The 22586-nt window shown below is 38.4% G+C and overlaps 1 protein-coding gene across 1 annotated transcript; it reads right to left on the reverse strand.

Annotated features, from left to right (window-relative positions):
- Positions 1–527: 527 nt before the first annotated feature.
- Positions 528–21213, reverse strand: NMBR (neuromedin B receptor). Its single transcript, XM_033056735.1, has 3 exons — positions 20478–21213; positions 6129–6477; positions 528–3789 (listed from the first exon to the last, which is right to left on the reverse strand). Exons 1-3 carry the CDS (start codon positions 20891–20893, stop codon positions 3388–3390), a joined length of 1167 nt encoding a protein of 388 aa, XP_032912626.1. The 5' UTR covers positions 20894–21213; the 3' UTR covers positions 528–3387.
- Between the last annotated feature and the right edge of the window lie 1373 nt (positions 21214–22586).

Consider the following 22586-nt stretch of genomic DNA (forward strand, 5'->3'; position numbering starts at 1 on the left):
GCATGATTTTAGACCTCTTGATCAGTCCTGCTAATTCCTGGGCCATAGTTTCTGTGAATCGATCTTGACTGAGTTAAGAAAAATATCTATGGGGCAGGTGTGTTGTAAAGATTTGTCCTGTGTTTTAAGTGAAATGGCTTTGTTGAAGATTATTATTACATCACTAATAATTGCTAAATGAGGTCAGTTGAGAATTCAACCATACTGACATTTCAGGATTCAGGAGTGTGTGATATATTTCTAGTATTGACAGGATGGAGTGAGAAGATACTATCAGACTTATCTTGTACCACCTCTAGTCTACACAAAAAGGAATGTCTTACACTGAGGAAACTAATTACATCTATTCTCTCGTTTTTCAAAGACTAAGTAGGGGTGGTAGTTTTCTCAAACATTGCAGAAATATTTTTGAAAGAAACCATCTTAAAACTCAGGAGAGGAAGACAGAAAAGAGCTGATGTTTCTGAAATAAGAAAATTTTCATAACAGAAAAAGAACAGATGGCATTTTAACAACTATTTTGGCATAGACCTCATGTAGTGTACAAAGAGCTGACATGATCCCATTTACAGATTTCCTTTGTTTCTTTGACTACAGTTAGAAGAGAATACTTCATAAAATGCATTCTACAATCATTTTAATTGTTAGTAAGCAGAGTTGTTTGAAAATAGCTTTATACATACAGCTTGTATACAATGTGTATGGAAGCACAGCAGCAGACACTTCCAAAATGTGCACATTGTGCTAGCAACACACCTAGAAAAGCTCCAGACAGATTAACTAATTCCCCCATGCCATGCTACAAGAATTGAAAGGAGCTATATACAATTTAGTTTACTCACTTGAAACAGATTTTGAATATTAGGTCTGGGAAATATTGAAGCAAAACTGCTGATTTCCTGACTAGAAGCTGTTATAGTCTACTTCAGAACACCTTCCCCTCTCAACAAAAAGGAACAGACTGTAGTTTTCCATTCTGCCAGAAAGCTGGCTCATGCTGTCCATATCACACACAGCAATTTAAGACATTGAGTGAAGAGCATGAATCAAACAGAAGCATCAAATCTACTACAAATTAGATTGTTATTTTTCCGGTAGGGCACCTGTATCATCTGGTAATGTCTACATTGGAAAAATTCATTTAGGAACTAAAAACCGCAATGGATTTAGAAGTTCTGTGAAAGGTTATGCAGTGTAGAAAGATTGTCAAACAAAATGAGGAGCAGGGAACTGCAAAAACCCTAGCAGAAATAAACAGAAAACCTGATCACAATGATAAGCATCAATAATTCACAAAGGAAGACTTTAAGCTTTAGTGCTTTGCAGGTGTAAAATATTTGTGAGAGAAAAGGACTCAGGACTGATCAGAAGAGCATCCAGGAAGAATTATTGATATAAAATTAAAAAGTAGTTATGAGAACATGTGGGCTCACACAAAACTAAGGCATAAAGAAAGAGAAGAGGCAAAATGGAGAAAAAGGAGGAGTTCGGTAGTTGTGGATGTGTCCTGGTTCCAGCCAGAAAATGGTTTATTTCTGCAGCAGGCAGGAGGGACATGACCAGGACCCCGAGGTTACTCCATACCACCTCATGCCAAAGCAGGGGGCAGGGGAGGGATGGGTTCCTTCCAGTCAGGCTGATGGTGGAGTGGTCCAGGTAGCGCCAAGTTCCCTGTGGTGAGTGCTTGCACATGAATCCTTCACTTCTTATTATTAATTTTAACAACATTCTGTTATTAATATTGTTATTGATACTGTTTGTTGCTTTCATTGCTGTTTCTAGTAAATTGTTATCATGTTAACCCTTGATATGTACCTTCTGTGACTCCAATTTCTCCTCCATCCGTTTGCAGAGAGAAGGAGAGAGGGAAGTGTGGAGTGAGAGAGCGGCACATGGTTTGGAGTGTTTCAGTGGGAACACTAAATTGGGGCATTCCATTCCTAAACTATGACAAAATGACAATTTTCTAAACAATTCTACATAGATTTACAAGTTCATGTTAATCAGCTCCTTTGTGTAAAGCCTTCTAGGGAGCCACTGAAGCCACAGGGCAACTACAACCAGCTACGTTAGGCCAATATGGAGCCAGTCTAAACTGAACTTAAGTTTTCTCATTGGAATTCTGCACACAACTTTAACTACATTACATCCTCCTATAGGTCTCACCAGCTGAACCATGCTGGTCAACATTAAGAACTTCAATCTCTTACTTTCCGTCTTGAGTGATTACAACTAGCAATTTTTTTTCCAGATAATTAGCTAGAACACTTAGAGTTTACATCAATATAACTTCTCACTGCTTTAAAAATTGGGATGGGGATATAACTCTTCTTGAAGAAAGAGGAATTGAGAAAGAAATGTTGAACTTCAGGTGATTCACAGAGTTACAAACACAACTAAATAAGTGTATTATCATAGACTTGAGGAACAATGAACTGATACACTGCATTAGCACTTCAGGTTTTGAAATTATAAGACTAGCAACTAATTCCAAAATCCAATCTAAATTTCTAGTGTACTCTCTAGTATTCACCTTGGAGAAGTCACTGCAGAAGTACAGGATATAGTGACCTGACAGAGACAGATCTGTGCTGGAGCAGTACCACCCAATTGTGAAGAAAACATGCTTAAAATTACATTTAGCTCATGAACTGGCCATAAAAAACTGCTTCCACAAGGTGCCTTTGCCTGCTGTTACTGCCCCTTGTAAGAAAGACACTGCGAGCACCTTCTCTCTGGAGCTCAGACACAAAAGCTAACCTCTCACCTGCCTTGGAAATGATTATTTGTCAGATTCTATGCCACTGTATAAGAGGGGATTCAGCTCTGACATGCTCTTCAAGCTTTTATATGAGTAGCCTTGTGTAAGTAGCAGCAATGAGTTTCAGTCATTGTGTCTACTTGACTACCTGTGCTGACGTGAGCTGATTAAAGAGAAAATAAATTAAAAATAAAAGTTTAATCTAATCCAAAATGACTAACAGTCTTAATCATCAAAGCTAGCACACCACAGAGCTAAAATAATGCAAAATCTATTAAAGCAAAACATAAGCCTGGATCAACATTCAGTTAAAAATACATATTTTCAGATCAGAAAATCTATACTTTTTAAAGCAATATTATATCAGATACACTGCTTTACTTTATGTTAAACATCCATCAGCATCTCCTTTAAAGCACAATATGATGCCAGTCAGTTTGGTTTTCTCAGTAAAACATACTCTTCACTTCTATAAAAGAGTCAAGACAGCATGAAATAACCTCAGATTGGCCAGAATTTAACAGATCCTCTCTTCTGAGGACTAAGAATGAGAGCCAAAAATGAGTTACAAGCTGCAAAGCAAAAGTTTCAGATTTGTTCCACAGTCAAAAATCACACTCATTAGATCATAGTGACATTTCTTGTTTCAAGTTGTGCCCATTCAGTTGTGTCATGGTAGTTACTGTGTTCCTGGTATTGCTTTTCAAGGAAGTCATTTGAATGGCAGAAGAGTTGCACAAGTAGCTGGCAGATCTCTCTTTCTGAGCTTTCTTCCTGCAGCGAAGCTGGTTGTTGAAATGTCTTCTAAAACTCTCACTGAGAAAATACAGTGCAAATGGGTTGACACAAGAGTTGCAGAAGCTTAGCACTCGGGCCACTAAGGTAACAACCATATGTCCCATCGATGGATCAATTTTATTGTAATGAAAAGATCTGTACATGTATAGCACGTGGTTAGGAAACCAGCAGATAGCAAAGAAGCCAACAAAAACTAAAACAATTTTTGCCAGACGCTTCCGAGTTTCCATCTAAAAAGATGAAGAGAACCCAAATGAACAACAACAAATAGAACTACTCCGCATAACAGACTTAGTTAAAATATGCAGCATTTTGCTCTATTAGCTTCAACAATTGTCATGAGTAAGGCCAGCAAAAATTATTCCTTCAGGGTCTGAATTACTTTTGCTATCTCATTAACTTTCCGTTTCCTCTTTCAGTTTACTTTCAGTGAATTTTCTTGGCTGTTTGTGGTTACAGAAGGTTGCTCTTTCTATATGATACGCATAGCAAGAGTGATTCATGACCCAGGGAAACACTGGCTTTAAGCTGTAAGCATGCATCAAAGGATGTGATGAAACGTAACCTTTTCTGACAAGATCTCAGTGCTTGGCTCAAAATTTAAATTTTAGTTAGAAAGCTATGTAGAAACTGTTGGCTTAAACATCTAGAGATATCATGAGATAGACATTACTAGGGTGTTAGCTATACAGTGGTACTTATATCCCTTTGTTTTTCACTGAGGGTCTCAGTTTGCAACTCTCTCATAGGGAAACCACCAAAATTGCATTACACTATCTGAAGCATCTTTATATCTAGGGTAAGGTGAAAGGTTCCATTATTTGCAATAACATCACAAAATGTACCTTAATTGCAGTGCTAAGGCGTAACAGATTACATTGTAGATGCTGAAAGTGGCTGAAAAGATGGCAGTATATCAGCCTACAGAGTGGTTCCAAACTGAGAGAGGGAGATAAACTGGCCAGGTAGAAGGCACCAATGAGAGGCAGAAAGTTTCCCCATATTCCTCCTAAAAGATTTATTATGTATATCAGGCATGAAAGTTTTGCAGAGGAAGGAAAGTTTTCTACTCTGCTCAATTTTCTGGGAAAAAAAATAAAACAATCAAGTGAATTTATTCTAACAGTTTTTCAGAATCTGTGAAATTAATATTTAAATAGTTTTCTTGGGTCTATCTAAACAAAAAAAAATGTGGGGAAAACAAAAAAGATGGGAAAACTCTAACATTCAAATTTGGTAGCATTTGCAGTCTGACAGATTGCAAGAATAGACTAAAAGGTGCAGAAGTGTAGTGTGAATATTACACCTGGTCTAAAGAAACATGAGCTGATAACAGTAGTCTGAATTTATTTCCTCCTGCTGGGACATATGTAAGTACACCAGAATTTTCTATTCTTCTGAGCCTTTTAGATTAACAAAGTGGAAAAAAAAACTAAGTAGAATGAAAAAATGTGTTCTTACTTTGAAAATACATGTGAATTCAGAAATGTGGTATAAATTAAATATTGTTTCCATCCAGAGAGTTCAGCCAAAGGGCTCTCTATATTTCACAGTACTAATATGTATGCACTTTTGACAAGAAACAGACTAGAGTAGAAATGAAATGTTGCTCAAAAAGACGTAAAGGAATGTAGTCTTTCTAAAAGAATGAGTACATGCAAAGAGACTTCTGTGAGTATGAAAGCAGTTTTCTAAATTACTGGTAGAGAAAACCATTCAGAACTGTTTAAATGGGTATCAGTATTTTTCTCTATTGATACTAATGCTTTTGCAAAGTAGTTGAGGCACTTTTGCAAAGTAGTTGAGGCACTTCCACTGCAAAAACAGTTGTTTGTACATATGTGTGTTCCTGCTAATGTTACTATCTTATTGCTTCCTGTGCCTTATGGGGAAGACTGGCTTTGTTCAGCATTTTAAAATGCTTTGTCTCAAAGATATGCAGAATCTATACCAAGAGTTTTATAGCATCTCTAACAGAAAGAATATTAGAAAAGTGCACATTCAGTATTGTATCCGAGAAAGCAAAAAAAAAAAAAAGTTAATGTTCTATGTTCACATTTCCAGCACTCCTTCATCTGAGAAGAATCTTAGATTGCCTAAGTAAAGTTTTCCTTTCCTATGTCAGTTTTCTCATTTCTAAGCACAAATAAGAAGGGACAATCCTCAAAACATTCATGTAAGATTTCTTTCCTAAAATGATTGCCCACTGAGGCAGGTGAAGCCACCATCATTAACTACAAAAACATCATTCCTTAGTAGGAATACAAATAATGGTTTCAGTAACAGCACATGCAAACATATATACCAATCTCATTTGCTGTTAGGAATGTGTATTCTTGGCAGTGAATTTATAATTTCCTTGTTCATAATTATGTACATACTGGGCTTAATATTGAGTAATTGTGAAAGCAAAGAAAATTTTGAGATAATCCTTGGTTTATTTCATGTGGAAACTGATTTAATCCTGTGCAAAATCCAACAAGTTGGGTATTATGATTCCTTGACTTTCATTTATAAGTGTATACAGCATGCAAACATTTTACCAGGATGTACAAAGCAAATTGCTTACCTGTCTTTTGGAATGTTCGCTGTGTTCCCCAGGGATGTTGTGAGCACTTTTTATTAAACTCTTTGCAATATGATAGTAGTAGATACTGATAATTACAAGAGGGATAAGGAAATACACAAGGAAAAGCAGCACAGAATGGATCTTTGGGTGCATGTCATCTGTCATGGGGTATGGTATGCACGCTGTGAAAGTGGCATTATCTGTGTCATTGATGTGAGCCAATTCAGAGAACACTGCTTCAGGAACTGCTAGGAGCATGGAGATTACCCAGATGGCAGTGGCTTTAAGACAAGTCCATAGCACTGCACTGGAGGTCTGGATGTCCATGGGATTTACAATTGCTTTGTACCTGAAATTGATCAAAATGCAGATGCAAATTAAAATATATTCAAATTCAACATGCAATGCACAAGCTTATTTCATATCTTTGATTAAAAGAATGTCATGTTTTTCCTTATTTGAAATTTCAAGGGGCTTGTAATCTTTCTTCAACTTGCATTCTTTAAACCTCTACCTTTTTTCCTATACACTTATCAGAGGAGCAGAAGGAGCCCTGGATACAACCTGTGGCTGGAGGTCCCCATTCTGTGCCAGTGGTGAAAGTGAAGAATCAGCCATGGCTCTGCCCTTTGCTTCTCCAAATTCCCCCAGCAAATCTCCAAATATGCATGCTACCTCCATATTCCATGTGTACCAGCGTATTTGCGCACATAGTGTTTCCTTCCTTCTTTCCTCAGCTCCTGAAGCCCAGGGCTCTCTTTCGCTGCCACCACAACTTTCCCACTCTAGGATGCTCCCAGCCCCACTTAGAGGAATCTTCATAAAGTCAGGTATATATGACTCCCAACAGCCTGTGCAGAAAGTATTAAACTCTTACACAAAATAAACACTTCCTCATCAATAGCTGGAAGCTGCTGCTCTACACTGCGTTTTGGAAAACTGTCTCCTACGATTGCATATAAGCCTTCGTGGAACTGATAATTTCATAGCCCCTGCAATGGAAACAGGAAGAATTGCAGAGAATGAAAATATCACTCTAGACAAAGAAGTAGACTTTGATCAGGAATTCTTTTATTTAAAAAATCATGGCAGGAGGTGAGACAAACTGAAGCTTTCCACAAGAAAATGTACATGTTATAAAGATAAATATAATTTGATAAAAATATTTCAAGGATACCTTAAAGTTCCACTTAGATATTTAATTTATTTTTTTTTTTAAATGTAAGTTATGCTTTAATGTTTTTATTGAAAACTAAACCTTAAACAAAACATTTCATTTTGTCTAAGCTGTAGCAATATGGAAGGTCATGGGGTTTTTTAAAATTCGTTAATCTTTTTGTTTCTACTTTCAATTTGAATTGGGATAGCTGTGATTTTTTCTGAAAGTAAAAGTTTTGAGAAATGGAAAAAATAATTGTTCTTTAATATTCAAAGAAAAGTTTAATAGAATAAGGAGAGTCAGAAGAGATTCATAATTCAGATACATAACTTTGTTCTTCTTTGGGTATTTCTATTCAGTGGAGAAGTGCTTTCAAAAAGTGATTCAGATTTTAGGTATATTAAATCACCCTCTAGGATGCTTGTGTTTTTTCTCTGTTGCTACACAATGAGCTTAGATTAAGGAGAACAGTAAATTAGATGCCTCTGCTTTGTGATGAAATTCCATATCCATGCATGTAGATAGATACACGCGTATAGATGTATAAATATGTATGGGTATGAGCAAGTGTCCAAATATTTACCAGGGATTAGTTTATACCCAATAATAACATGATTGCTGAAGGGAATTGCTGATAAATTGAGCTGTGATCTCAAATACCCCGTAGGACTAATTTGCAGGTCCTGACAGGTAGTTCATAGCCCCTCAACACCTTAAGGAGATGTTTGCAACTGGCTATGCCATGAAAATATCTGGAGCACTGTTATGGTACCCAAGGAAATCTTTCCTTCAGAGAATATGTGAGTCAAAATGTGCCCTGGGGTCCGCTTTCTCAGATTGTGATAAATTGTTTCATCATTAAATAATTAAAAATAATGGCTATTAATGTTCATATCATCTCTAAATTCAGAGAGAGAATTTACTGTATTTTCCCCTTATCATGGAGTAGAAAACTAAACTCAGTAAACTGTCTCTGTTAATTTATATTTACCATTTCTGCTAACATGCAATGCAAAACTCCCTGGATACCAAGGTGTAAAGAAAGCCTTTATACTGCCACAGGAAGGATAGAAGTTTCTGCACAAAGCATGAATACTCCCCAGCACAAACTGTGACCTTATTATTCAATAATTGCTTCCTATTGCTGTCTGCCTTTATTTCATTATGTAAAGACAGACCCTCTATTTTTGAGGTGATGTCAAGTCCTTACATCTGCTCATTTTTTAAAAAGTTTGCATTCTTAGGGAAGAGTTGGTTTGGGGATTTTGGGGTAGGGGGAGGACATTGGATAAAAATAATGTTTTGTAGTACAGATTTTTTTCCTCTCCTTCTCCATTTCATTTCTTCAAAATATTTTGACTACAGTCCTATGACCCAAATAAATGACCATATCACAAATAACTGTTTTAGCAGAAAATTGGCCTAGTTAATCTTTAAATGGAAGATTTTCTCAGAAGTCTTTACTTTAGAAGAAGATGTGACATATATTTGTACTTTTGCATATATTGCTGTTTCAGCTTTTCCCTGAGCCATAACTTACTCCAAGTGGAAAGGCTTTGGAGCAGAGTGCCCTTTTTCATAAAACAGCTGAGTTTAGCACAAAAAACACTCCTTCTTTTATTTTACTTGCTACTTTATTGACTGCAAGGTGGCGTTCTTGCTAGGATTCAGCCCTTCGCAGTACCCAGTGGCAATGGGAAGAAAAATACCCTGTGTTTTACAAAACCTGTCATCTTGTTTATATCTTTAAACAGCTATAGAGTGAAAAGAAACAGATTACAGATAAAATGAAATGTAAACTGAGTGTAATGAGAAAAGTTCCCAAAGTGAAAACTCAATCTCTTCCTTTGTATAAAACCAATGTAAGGCTAAAACATACCACCATACATTTAAAAATTACAAAGACCATATTTTCCATCAATTAAAAAAAGTCAGTAAATTACCCTAATGGTGCAAATTAGTCAAATTAGTAAGTAAATTATTCTTTTTTTTTTTTTACTTTACTGATGAAAAAAGAGAAAATTATAGGTTGCCATGAAGTTCAGAAAATAATTATAAATATGCATTTGGTTTTAATTAAAAGCCTTCAGGTAAATTTCCTCTTCCTATATCCTCTATCATTATCACTGCTGACAAAGGGACCCCAACTTGGAAAACCCTCCTTACCTTTGGAGGTGTGGTTTCTGCCTACAGACACAAGCACAAACTTGCCCACTCTCCTTCAGCCGATTGTTTTTTCTGTATAGCGTTTTTTTCCATTTTAAAGCAATTTTCTCCCTTCCACACAATCTCAAAATAAATTAATGAAAATAATATCCACTTTCTCCAGAGGTTTAACATTTTGCTACCTTCTAAACGCCAATCTATTTTATGTACTTCTCCTGACCCTTGTTTTCAAAGACTTTCTAAAGGTATTTCTCAGTTCCAAATTAGAATGGAAAGTTCTACTCCTGCTTCTGCTACATCGACAATGCTGTTTCCCTCTCACACACTTGATTTCAAAAGAAGGTGCTCCTTTACTATACCTATGCTGTCCTTCCTTTGCTTTCCTAACTCTTTTTCTAGAGTACTTTGTTGTGATGACCTTAAAAAAAAAGTAAAAAGAAAACCCCAAAACAACTAGTCAATACTTATGCAGCCACTGGAAAATAGCCTACCATTGTAACTAGATTAGCCTTAATATCTCCTTGCCCTTTTGATTATGTGTGGTCTCTTGTCCTTTTTTAAAAGCCCTTCAGGTCAAGGACTTTCTTTTTGTTGCTGTTTATATAGTACCTACCACAAATAGGAGGCTAATTTATCACCTAATTTCCTAGATGACATCACAATGAAAACAAATATAATAATGAAGTGTCAAAGCTAAGCAGAGATACAATTCAGGAAGGGAAGTTTCACATTACTTTGCTTTAATTTTCATTTTAATCCTGGAGCTGGAGGGGTTGGCATTATTTGCCTCATTATAAATAAGCTTTTTAAACTGATGTTGCTGTGCCACTGCATTTCCTGCCAACTAGAGTAATTTATCAAAACCATTAATATGTTAGTCTTTTATTGTGTCCCTGCACGGTGCTTTCAAACACAAAAATTTTAACAGCATAAAAGCTTATAAATATATCTGAAAAGGAAACCTGGTTGTATAGCAAATATTTGTAAAAAATACTCATATCATGTGCAGTTGCAGTCCACTCAACTACAGTAAAATGAAATTTTTGATGGGACCAAAGCCCTTTTCCTTGTATGGGCAGTTCAATTGGCCCAAATCCAGTTGAATCATCAAGAGGAGAAAAATTTATCTAGTTGAAAACATTGTGGGATCATTTTATCATTTGATTTGAGATTTGCATTGTTCTATTTTATTCTTATAAGTTCCTGCAATGTAAAGTACATTTATCTTTTTTTTTCAGGTAATATCAATATTTTTTTTGCTTATCTCTTGAGAGCAGAGAATTGCATTCACTCAGGAATGAGCATCTCTGAGGTCTGATAGTGAATATAATAAACAGTATTTGAAATGCAGACTAGAAGACCATGTGTAAACACACTTAAAGTCAATGTCAATGACATGTGTTCTGTGTTTCTCAGGGGGAAAATCTTGAGATTTTCCTAAGTGGAAAAAGTTTTCCACTCTGTAAAAATACACTCTGCTGAGCCAAAAACTATCAATAACGCTTCAACTCTTGTTGATGATTTCTCCACCCTGAAAAGAATCAAACCAGAAGTTTCCCAGGATGGTGGAGGGGTTTTTTCTGCATGAAATGTATTACCTGTCCTGTCCACCCAGTGTTTCAGAGGAGAAAATTTCTCTTTCCTTTTCGTTTTTTTCTTTTTTTTCTCCTTCTGCTCCTTGCTATTCGCCTCACATTAGCTAACTATGCTGCTTACAAGCTCATGCAAATCTTGCAATGCCAGCTCATTGTCTGCAGTCTGGACTTTTAGTTCTACTTCTCTAAAGCCACACATTTATATCCGCACTAGTTAAAAGTACCATAAGTAATTTGCTCAATTCTGCTCCTGAAAGCAATATTAGTAAATTGTTTCACCAGCTATTATTGAGAAAAGTTTATATACATCAGTATTTCCAGTAAATTTATATTTAAGTTTGACAATTTCAAGTCACTGCTGAACATGTTTTTACGTATCTTAAGACAGACTAATAGGTCTTCATTGGGATTCCAGCAGAGTTGCAGTTTCTCTAATTTTCTACTGTGAAAAGGAGGAGAGGGAGAGGAGAGGGAGAGGAGAGGGAGAGGAGAGGGAGAGGAGAGGGAGAGGAGAGGGAGAGGAGAGGGAGAGGAAATCTAATAAAGATGTTATACCTATATGAGCAAACTGAACAGTGTCATAGTCTATTTTTAGGCCTGGAGGCTAAGTGGCATTGGCTGGACATCCATGACTATTTAATTAATCTCTTTAATAGCCCAGTAGAAGACCACCACATCCAAATAAATTAGGCAGTTGGCAATGGCCTCTGGCTTGTGTTTAATCCTGAATCATGCCTAGAATAATTAGAGAATACTGATTGACCCAGGTCAAAACCACATCGCGGACCTCTCCAAAACCAGTTTGACAAGTGTCTGACTGCCAGTCCTCAGTCCCATGTTCTGGTACTGTTGAATAGAGATTTGTGTAGGTAGATAGATAGATAGATAGATAGATAGATAGATAGATAGATAGATAGATAGATAGATAGATAGATAGATAGATAGATAGATAGTTAGACACAGACATATGTATGTACACAGAAAAGAACCCTCACTTTCAGGTGCCTCAAATCTTTATCCAGAAGCCTCACACAATGTTTGGTCCATCCCAATCCACTGTGCCCATTCTTTCTTGGTTTTTAAAATAAGCAAGCAGTTGTATTTCCCCTGTGTTGTGTGCCAGGAGCTCCCTGGATTGCCACTAAATTTAATTTACAATCCTGAAACTAAGCACAGCTAAGTTGAGGAGCCTGATTTCAAAGTAATGTTTGAATAATGGCTGGGGCACACCAAGTCACCAGCCTTCACAAAACCGTGGGAAAAGCAGCTCTGGCACATGCCTCTCCAGGAACAAAATGGGATCATTCATGCAGCCAGGGTATCTGGGAGCCATTGCCCAGGCCTGCTAGACAGCGGATCAAAATTTAAATTTCACCTGTGAGGAGAGAACTTTATTCTTAGCCCACTGAATCACACAAATAACTGGATATACTATTTCCCAGGGGAAGTATAAGAAAATTTAGCATGTGTATTCTCGTGGCTTCTATCAGCTTTCTGGACTATTTATCTCATTCCAATGTTAATTTGGAATTCTGTATTTTGGGTTCTGCTCATGAGGGGTGGATAGGATGAGGGGAAGTCAGTACCTATGCTAGATATTAGGCCTTGCAATGTGCAGCCTGGACAAGCTTAGGTACTGTTTGGCTTTGTCCCCTAGTTCTCTCTTCTCCTTTAAAAAAAACTTAGAAAACCACAATTAATCTTGTTTAAATCTTTCAAGGTTTATAGTCTAAATCATGAAGGGTCAAAGGACTTTGAAAAAAGAGAAATCCATTCCTCCAAATGAGTTTGATCCAAATCCCATTGATACCCCAACCTTTAGACTGATGAGATAGAGTTGCATGCTTGTCTGTATATTTACTACATGCTTACTGCATGTCGCCCAGCAAAAAAAAAAAAAAAAAAAAATCCACTTGAATGAAAAAGATCTCATAAAATTATCACTGCTGGATCAGAAGGTCAATAAAAATATCAATTACAGAAACTGGAGTGTCTGAAAGAAGAAATCCCAAGTGTAAAATATGCTTAGTGCCAGTTTACCTTTATAAATTTTTTTCTGTTACAAAACAATTCCTCCCACTTCATTGATGAATTCAGTTACAATCCAGGTCATGGTAGATAACATACTGTTGTGGACAACATTACATGGTCAGATGATTTTTAGAAATGTTACAAGCCAGGAAGAACTAAGTAACCAAACCTCTATTAATATATCTAGATCAGACTTAGATTTTCCCATTTGAGATTCTAAAGACTAAATCTCTAATTTCTAAATTAAAAAATCAGCAAATCCATTTATTTGCTCCAGTATTATAATCTAAAAGTTCTGCTCTCTCACTTTAAAACACATTTCTAGTCCAGTTTTATTTGCATCTTCTGATCTTGTTCTGCCCTGAAATCAGTGTAGATTAAAAAAAAAAAAAAACAAGTACACACTATGGTAAAAAAATATATAGAGGGAAAAGTTAATATAGTGCTCATCCTTTAAATACATTTAATCAAACAAACTTGGAGCCAAAACACAAGCATGAAACTATTTTTAAAATAATACTATGAAAAGCAGTTGGAAAAAATATAAAACAATACATGGGATAATCATGTGAAGAAAGAAAACAAAATTATATGAGATATAATGACAATAAATTAGAATAACCCATTTCTCTCATGTCTGTATACACACCACAATTTTATTTGATATATGCTCATACAAAGCTGGAAATACACAAATCTGCATGCAGCAGATGCAATTATGAAAAGCTTATGTGGACTGTTTGTCTTGTGGTTATTTTCTCTGATATCTGAAAAGTTATGTCAATTTAATTCCAAAATATGCTTCTCTACCAAAGCAGGTTTCCTCTTATTTCTACAAATTCAATTAACTTGTAAGAACTTGCTTGCTATTTGTAATTAGACTGTCAAATTATACTGAATCTCAGTATGGATTTAGAAGTTGCTAGTGGAACGTGTTTAGACCCAGGGATCATGACTGCATATACCTTATTTCATTAATATACATAAAACCCCATAATTTAGCATCAGAAATATATAGTCTGGTTCTGCAGCAGAACTCATAAATACACAAGTTTTTCTATAATTAAACAATTTAAAATGAAGATTCATTTAAATCACCCCTTTTCAGGAAGATATTGAAGAGTTCCTTCACACTGCACACATATCCAAAGATGTACTATTTATTCTTTAACAAATTTATCATGTGAAATCTTTTCCCTAGACAAAGCATTGGTAGTGCATACTTGATTTTTGACATCATTTCTGAGGATCTGCTAAATGCAGACTTGAGAATTCCACTATTCCAATTCCTATTAACCCATTGCAGTGTAATAGATAAGGGAATCGTGGATAACCACATTATGCTGAGGGGTGAACAGATAAAAGAACTGAATGGTGATATACATGCTTGCTAAGAATTGGGCTGGATCTGCTGTTAAGCAGCTATTTTGTCTGTCACAAAGGCTTTTATCGAACAGTTCAAAGAAGCTCAGAGAAGCTGGAAACAGGAGGGATGGTTTTGAAGCTGTTCCTCCGTGCTTGTGTTGCAGGCTACAAAAGGCAATCCGACACCGGCATTTGCAATAGTTACAGCCAGCACAGCGCAGGCACTGCATTGATCACTGCCCGGGATAAACACCGCAGCCATTTCTCACTTCACCATCCTCAATCTAAGCTGTCTCTGTAGGGCTTGGAGAGCACACACAGGACACGCACAAAGGCAGGAGTTTAACAGATGCATGTGTCTGTATGAAGTTTCAGAAACAGTTCCCTAACTTGGCAGGAAAATGTCATTTGCTGAGAAATTTTCAGCTGTGCAGAGACAGTCACAAGAGGAACTTCATCAACAGCTGATTTGAATTGCCTGGCTTGGACAATATCACTCTAGAATAGTTAACTCCTTAATCTACTCCAGATATAAAATAATTTCTGCATTGTTGGGGAGGGGATGGTTCTGCCATCTCTCTTTTTTTCTGGAATATTTTACATCATATTAGTTCTATCTGCATGAGATGGATATAAATAGTTGGAAAATTATAATTATCAGGTGGGGACAGTAAGGATAGACTTTATCGTTTAATTTGACAAAGGTTTTCTGGCAAGCTTTATTTTGTGAGTAAAGATTGCATATACAAACTAAAAGGCAAGTTGAAAAAATGTGACAGACAAAGCTTGCCAAACCTCTCAAATTTCTTTAGCATTGCCTCTTATTGCATAATTATGACCATACTACTACAGCCTACAGTGAAACATCTGTACTATCATTTATTTTCATGTACTTCAGTGATTCATTCATTCAGTACACTTACCTCAACTGTTAGCGTTTCTAAAATATATACTTGTAGAATCTCATAGTTCTACTTGGTTCATATATTTTTGTTTTTCTATCTAAGGCATTGTTTTTCACCTACACAGATAATCTTCCATTTTACCTTTGATTATTTTTTCTTTATTCTTTGATTAATTATAAGTAATTTTCAAGATGTCATTTAATACTACTTTCCTCATAAGGACTCATTAGTCTCTGACTATCAGCTATTAGACCTCAAGAGGAAATCATGTCCACTGTCCTGCTTCACCTACATGTAATAAGAAATTAGGATTTTGTATTTTTTCAATCACTGTGTTTCAGCCTGAATCAGCATCTGCCATAATAGAAGAAGAAACTAAAAATAAATTCTGACAAAAGTAAGAAGTTTTCATTAAGGTGATGTTACTAATGAAAACCCAAATGACTTACTAGGGCAGCTTTCCACACTTCAGAACATTTCCAAAGTTCCCAAAAAAAAAGAGTATAAATAGACCAGCAAACTGAGCCAAAACATATTTTGCTATAAGATGTCATCAAAAGTCAGCACAAACCTGCAAAAAACATTTTTTATTTTTTTAAATACAGATTGCAGTCTTCCAAATATAAACAAATAAAGAAAAACCATAGAAGGAACAAATAATTTAGCTATGAAAATCCATACAATACATTTTAAGCATCTCAGGCAATATATTTAGTTATTTAAGTATGAATTTAAATTTTCAAACTTACCTGTTAATCAAGTATTTGTCTCAAAAGTGTCTTTATGTCATATTACTAAGGAAGAAAGGAAATAGCAAAGCTATTCCAATTGTAGTAGGGTGAGTTCAGCTTTGCTGTCTCCATTAGAGTGCAGCAGAACTGCATTAGAGCTAACACATTTAAATCTTTCATTAGAAACAAAATTCAGTGTAGGAAAAGAAACAGAATTAAATTTAATCCTATTTTTACAGATCACTTAAAAATGAGGCATAAATGACAGCTAAAGAGAAAAGGAAAGACTATGTGGGACAAATCTAAAGCTGTTTGAAGGGGCTGCTGTTTATTCCTCCAAAGGCTATTCACTCCAGATGCCTTGGCATTTTGTGGGTATCACACAATAAGGCAGTAATGCCAGAGGTGCACATTGTAGCACTCAATCTGAATTTACTGCCCCCTGAGCTGTCCACACCAAGGTTAAAATGCCACCCAGGCACCTAACTCTGAAAAGCATCCTGGAAACACCTTTCCATACCTCCTCACTTATGTTTTTATGTTCCCCTAGTTTCCTTCCCAAGCACAGACCAGCAAGATCCCTCTCACCCTGAGAAAAAGATGAGGGGTCCTATGGACCCAGTTTACTTCCAGAGCTAAATATATGGGCCATTATGGACATAAATTGGGAAAATACTTTGCGCAGCAGTGAACAAGTTCATTGGATGTTTCAAGTCAGGTGCATCCCTGACTTCTGCCCTTTTTGCAGTGAGGAGATGTTGGCAAACATTTTCTTCATATGTGCCACGATGCAGTCCCTCTGGCAAACACTTCTAACTTCTTTATTCTTATTCTTCTTATCGAAGACCACACCATGTCCTGCGACTTTCTCATCAACATCCATTAGCCCTTGCCAAAACTTCAGTCCAGGGACTCTGGAGAAACAAGCTCAGCAAGGCCCAAGTTTTCAATTCTTGTCCCACCACATCTTTACGAAATGCATCCCCCACCATCACACACCAGTTCTGGGCACTTTCAGGGTGTGCTGACTGCTCTTGGGAGTGTCCTGTCCTACAGTCCTCATAGTTCCCCTCCCTTTTTTGGTACATTTTTTTCTTTCAGTCCTTTTCCTCATTTGTCATCCACTCTATTAAGTAAGTTTCCTCTTTGTGTTACCCACCCACTCTTTTTCCTTTGGTTTTATAAGCAAGAGAAATATTAAGGTTTGTGCAGGTGGTCTGGTTTCTCCACAATAGAGAAAACTCAGTGGCCATGAGGGGCAGGGTTGCTGTCCCTACACATCTCCTGCATGGCAGTGAGAAGGGACAGCTGGCTCAGCAGCACAGCCCCTGTGCTGCCTTCTCCATCCCATATCAGAGAGGGAGATGGCATCCTGCTCTGACACTGAAACCCTGCACCACCACTGCATCATCTCTGCTGCCACCATCCCACCTTCACCACTGACCTCCCACCCCTCTCTGCCCCAACACGTGTGGGGCTGCAGAGGGCACTGCCCCCCACATCTGGCACCCAGACCTCCAGGAGCTCAGGGTGGGAAGAACCAGCTACTATTCCTGTGATGGGGATGGGCAACTTCGGACAGGTATGCTGCTAAATTCCACCTGCACGGAAGGGAAGTCTGGAAAGTATTGTTAAAAATTACATTTGTGCACACACACTAAAGTTCCCAAATTAAAACTCAAATAATACCAGATAATGAAGCTTTTGAATAAAAGGTGCATGTTTGTCACACTGAAGCATTACTGATGCTGAGAAGGAATTCTGTGACAAAAAAAAACTGTATGAAATAAAGAAACTTTAGAAAATATATATATGTGCAATTATACACTACTAGTTTTACAAAGTAGTGTACTTTTAAAGTAGTACACTATTATACTTTTATGAAGTAGTAGTACTTTTAGTAGTACCAACAGTACTACTTTTTCTTCCTTCAGTTTATTAGCAGCAGTCATTCAGAGTTTGTAGCTTCTGTAGCTTCTCCTGGAAATTTTCATGCAGAATTTCCACATAAACAGTGTTTATTAGACTACGCAAACCAAGACAACCTCCCATATCCTAATTTACACAGGCATGCTCCAAACAATCGTAAGTATTCCTAAATCTGTTCTTTAGTGTAATCAGTGTCTGGCATTCTATACAGTGTCATGGTTACAAGGAGCAAAAAACAGGAAGGACTTTAATTATCCTATTTTAAAATGTACTTTGAACAGTATCTGTGAAAAAAGGGACCAAATAGGCATTGGATTATAATGGAGCCCTCTTGGTGACATCACTGCTTACAAACTGCTAACACCCTACCCTAGATTCACTTATCTGAAGAAAACACTGCCCCCAGCCAGGTCTCACCTCCTCAGCACTTCTTCGGTGCAGGATGCTGCCAACACTTCTGATGTGCCAGCATAACCATTCACAAGTGATATAGTTTCAGCACACATTATAATCTGGCTACAGATTAGTGTCACAGAAACCCCTCCACACCAGTGCCTCCGCTCCAGTTAAACACAAGTGTTGTACAAAGACCATAGATTTGACTCCAACACAGACACCACTGAAAGTTCAGCCAGCTTCACTCAGCAGTCTCACGGGCCCTAAGAGACTGGTCTCTAAAGTCAGTGGAAGATCTTCTGACTGGAAAATAATTTTTTTGTTGCCAGAAACCTAAAATATAACTACAAAGGTTAAAGAAATATTGCAAATTCCTAGTATAACCATTTCTGACATTGGCATATACTGTGGAGTCCAAAATGCTGGAGAAATGTATTTATTATGAGCTTATTTGGTCTCAGCACACAAACTGTAACTGTTTTTTAGTATGTGCAATTCTAGATGTATTTAAGCATAAACAGAGTCAGTATTATAGATTCTTGACTCTTTACTGACATAAAAAGAAAGATATAAAATTGTCTGGAAAATCAAACAATATGCTCTGAAGCTATATAAAAAGCAAATTAATGAATCCTTAAGCATTAAATCACCAGCATTCCCTCACATTACATTTCTCTAGAGAGATGATCTCCACTAACTTCTTCCATTTTCAAATAACATGTACAGTACAAGATATTAAGGACAGGAAATAGAGCAGAAGGACAACTGCAGGGTTTCCTTGGATCTGTAAGGACAGATTTTGAAATACTATTTAACTGAGGCAATCAGAGAGTTACTGATGTTCACTTTAAGGTATGTTTTGCAACTCCTTCTTCAAAACCAAAATCCATTTTCACAAGTTGCAGTCTTTATAGACAAATATGTTAGGTCCTGATTCAAACAGAACTGAAAACTAATGTTCACTGAAGACGACCCTCAAGTGAAATCAAACAATTGACTGAGTTAGCTAAAAAAAAAATAAATACATATATTAGTTGTAGTCTATTAAAGAAAATAAAGGATTTAAAGTTTTAAAGAAACATTAAGTGTGAAGATCTATTTCTAAACTCTTCACATCATGCACCAATATAATGCAGTGGTTCAGTTCAAAACCCAACAAAAGAAAATTTCCATTGAGAAAGAATTAACATTTTCATTCCTGGCCAAAAAATTTTGCTTAGATTAAAAAAATAGAGATAATTTCATATAATTTAAGTTTGCAATTACACTGCAAGATTTTGTCTTTCTGACCCTGAGGCATAGTCCTTCAGCCACTCAGTTGCTGTAAATTCCTTAAGTACCCATTTACAGCAATTGGGAGGAAAAACTGAGGATCCAGATCTTTGTTTCTTCCTATTTTGACAAGTACTGGAGATAATAGTGTTACTTTCTAGTTTGTTTGAGGGTACTTTTTTTCTTCTTCTTTTCTAAAATTTCAGAAGTTAAGAATAGTTTGAACAAAAGTTTAAGACTGACAATTAAAACAGCAATTTGGTGTCCCTGAATTCCCAGGAGCTAAACTACTGGCAGTCACCCCTCTGGTAACCTGCTCTTCTCCTAAGGCACATGCACACATATACGCACACATGCGGACACCTTCTCAGCAGAAAGAAATAAATTGATTTAAATTACATCTGTGCCTAACTTGTTTTAAGTCACTCACTGCTTGTTGACACAACAGTGTGACTTGACAAGGGTCATATCTGTCATCTAAAACCTTAATCTAATGAATAAAATTTCAGTATCTGGACTGTTACAGGACCATCCCAGAGGTGCAGAAGACAGGGCTAAACTCACTTCCTGCAAATGACACCCTGCAAACTGGAGGTCAGGCACAGCCATTTCCAGATTCCCTTTAACTTCAGTTAGTACCACTTGTCATCGGTCAGTGAGGGAAGAAGAAGCATGGGCACCTCCCAGGTTAGAATGAGAGGATTGCAAACCAGGAATACCTTATCTAGAGAGGTGCTTTATCTTTCATCCAGCCTCAGCCCAAGTTGCAGAGAGCTGGAGTGGCAGCCCAGCTTTCCTACCTGTCAGCACTGAGGGCAGTGAGAGTGAAGACTGAGACACCGACAGAGGTGAGCTGGATGACAGGGATGAGCTTGCAGCCCACTTCCCCAAAGAGCCACTCTTCAGAGAAATACCGGGAGGCATCCACAGGCACACAGGTCACTAGCAGGAGCAGGTCACCAGCAGCAAGACTGGAGATGAAGATGTTGGGCACACTTCTCATGGCACTGTTGGAAATGAAGATCTTCATGAGGGTGATGTTGCCCAGCAAGCCAACAGTGATGATGAGCAGGTAAAGCGAAGGGATCACACAGCGGATGATGAATATGGCCGTGCCTCTCCCCGGGGACAGCAGGGCTGTGTCGGGCTCCAGGTGGACGCTCCCATTCTCCCCAAGCGGCATTGATGTGAGCTCGGGTGGGGGCTCTGGCTCCATCCTCCAGCTTCGCGTGGGCTGAAGGTCTCCAGCGCAAAATGCAGTGGAAGCCACAGGAAAGCTTCACCTCTCTGCAAGCCAATCAACTTTCTCCCCTTTCTCTACTACCTTTCTTCCTACTCCTTCTTTGCCGAGTTTTCTCCCTTAAGAACTGCGGAGGAATGGCCGCTGGCGCAGTGTCCGGGGAGAGAAATACAAACTCCCGTGCGCTACCCCTCGGCTCCTCGGACAAGGCTCTCCCGGTGGGCAGGAGATCCTGAGCCTGGGGACAGAGAACGCCGTCGGGACAGCCGCCACCTGCCCGCGTCCCTGGGAGCGCCCTCGGCGCGTCGCTGCGGAGGCGGAGGCAGAGGAGGAGGAGGAGGAGGCGCGGTCCGGCCGCGCCCGCGGAGCCGCCAGCGCTGTCCAGCGGCGCCGGTGCTGCCCGCGCTGCCCGGGGACGAGGCACAGAGCGAGCCTGCTCCTCGCTCCGCAGCACCGGCTTATACCTGGCACCGGGTGGCACCGGGAGGGGCTGCCCCGCCCCGCCCCGCCCCTCCTCCTGACAGCGCCCGTGCCCTCGCCCCAGCCCCGCGCCGCCGAGGTGGATCTTGTTGTGACGGGAGAGGCGGATCGCGGAGCCGCCCCCGTCCCGCGGGTTCCCAGCCCCTGCGCGGATGGGGACGGAGTGGTGAGCGGCAGGGGAAGGGAAGGCTCTCTCCCACCGCAAAGCAGCCCCCGCCAGGCTGTGCCCGGCAAACCGGAGAGCTGTCCGACACGTCGGACACAACGCGGCATCGCCTCCGCGAACTCATCTTTCAGCATCTTACTCAGAGGAAACCACGGTGCTTTGAAACGCAGGGTGGCAGGGAGCGAGGGGCGTGAGAATTAAGAGATTTTATTCCTGACATCCAGCTGTGGGTTCTGCGCAGATCTTACTCAAATATATCAGCTGTGTTTAAAGTTTTAAGGTTTGATTTGTGAACCAGCATTTCACAGTGGTCTCGACTATGGAAAGGGAGACAGGTGATGTGTTTTATCCATTAGTTACTCTGCAAATAGTAAAACAGTGAAGAATGAATTTTGTCTGCCTCTTTGAAGAGTAGAATTTGCCCCTAATGTTTCTTGCTTTTCAGTAAGGTAACGTCTTTTACTTCCTAGTGTCTGCACAATGTATAGGCTTTACAAACAGCTCCATCTATTTCCAGCAGAAGGCATTGATGTAGGTAGCTGTGTGAATAGGCTGGAAGACAAGCAGACCCATTGGACTGAAGTTTCCAAGATAAAATGTTGAGGTAGAAGAATAACATGCCAGTAACATGCTCTGCAGACTTATTCCTTTATTTCTTTTTCTCAAAGAGAGGATTAATGAGATTGTAGAGAACTAGTTTGTTCATATTACTACAGCAGCTCTCTTGAAGATCTATGCATTTGTGACATGTCTATGGAGAGTCTGACCACTGAAATATCAGAAGCAAAGCATGTCGTGTGTGCATAGCCTGTCTGGTGTAGGAATTAAACCAGCGACTTCTCCTTAAATAAACTTGTACTAAGATTATCTTTAAAAAGTATCAATGTTTCTTAAAAGTTACACCTCTATTCATTGATTGTTGTGACTCTTCTCACATCCTTGAAAATATAAATGTGTTAAAGTTGTGTAAATTACTGATTCATATAATGCTGAGTAATTTGTTTGAACTCAACCAGTGCTAGG

This window comes from Catharus ustulatus, chromosome 3 (assembly GCF_009819885.2).
Source record: "Catharus ustulatus isolate bCatUst1 chromosome 3, bCatUst1.pri.v2, whole genome shotgun sequence".
In the NCBI taxonomy this organism is placed as follows: domain Eukaryota; kingdom Metazoa; phylum Chordata; class Aves; order Passeriformes; family Turdidae; genus Catharus; species Catharus ustulatus.

Coding starts and splice junctions, on each gene's coding strand:
- NMBR (XM_033056735.1), bottom strand. CDS start 20,893: ATGGAGCCAGAGCCCCCACCCGAGCTCACATCAATGCCGCTTGGGGAG. Junction 6,478..20,477: donor ACTGCCCTCAGTGCTGACAG/GTAGGAAAGCTG, acceptor GATCAATTTCAG/GTACAAAGCAATTGTAAATC. Junction 3,790..6,128: donor GCGAACATTCCAAAAGACAG/GTAAGCAATTTG, acceptor TCATCTTTTTAG/ATGGAAACTCGGAAGCGTCT.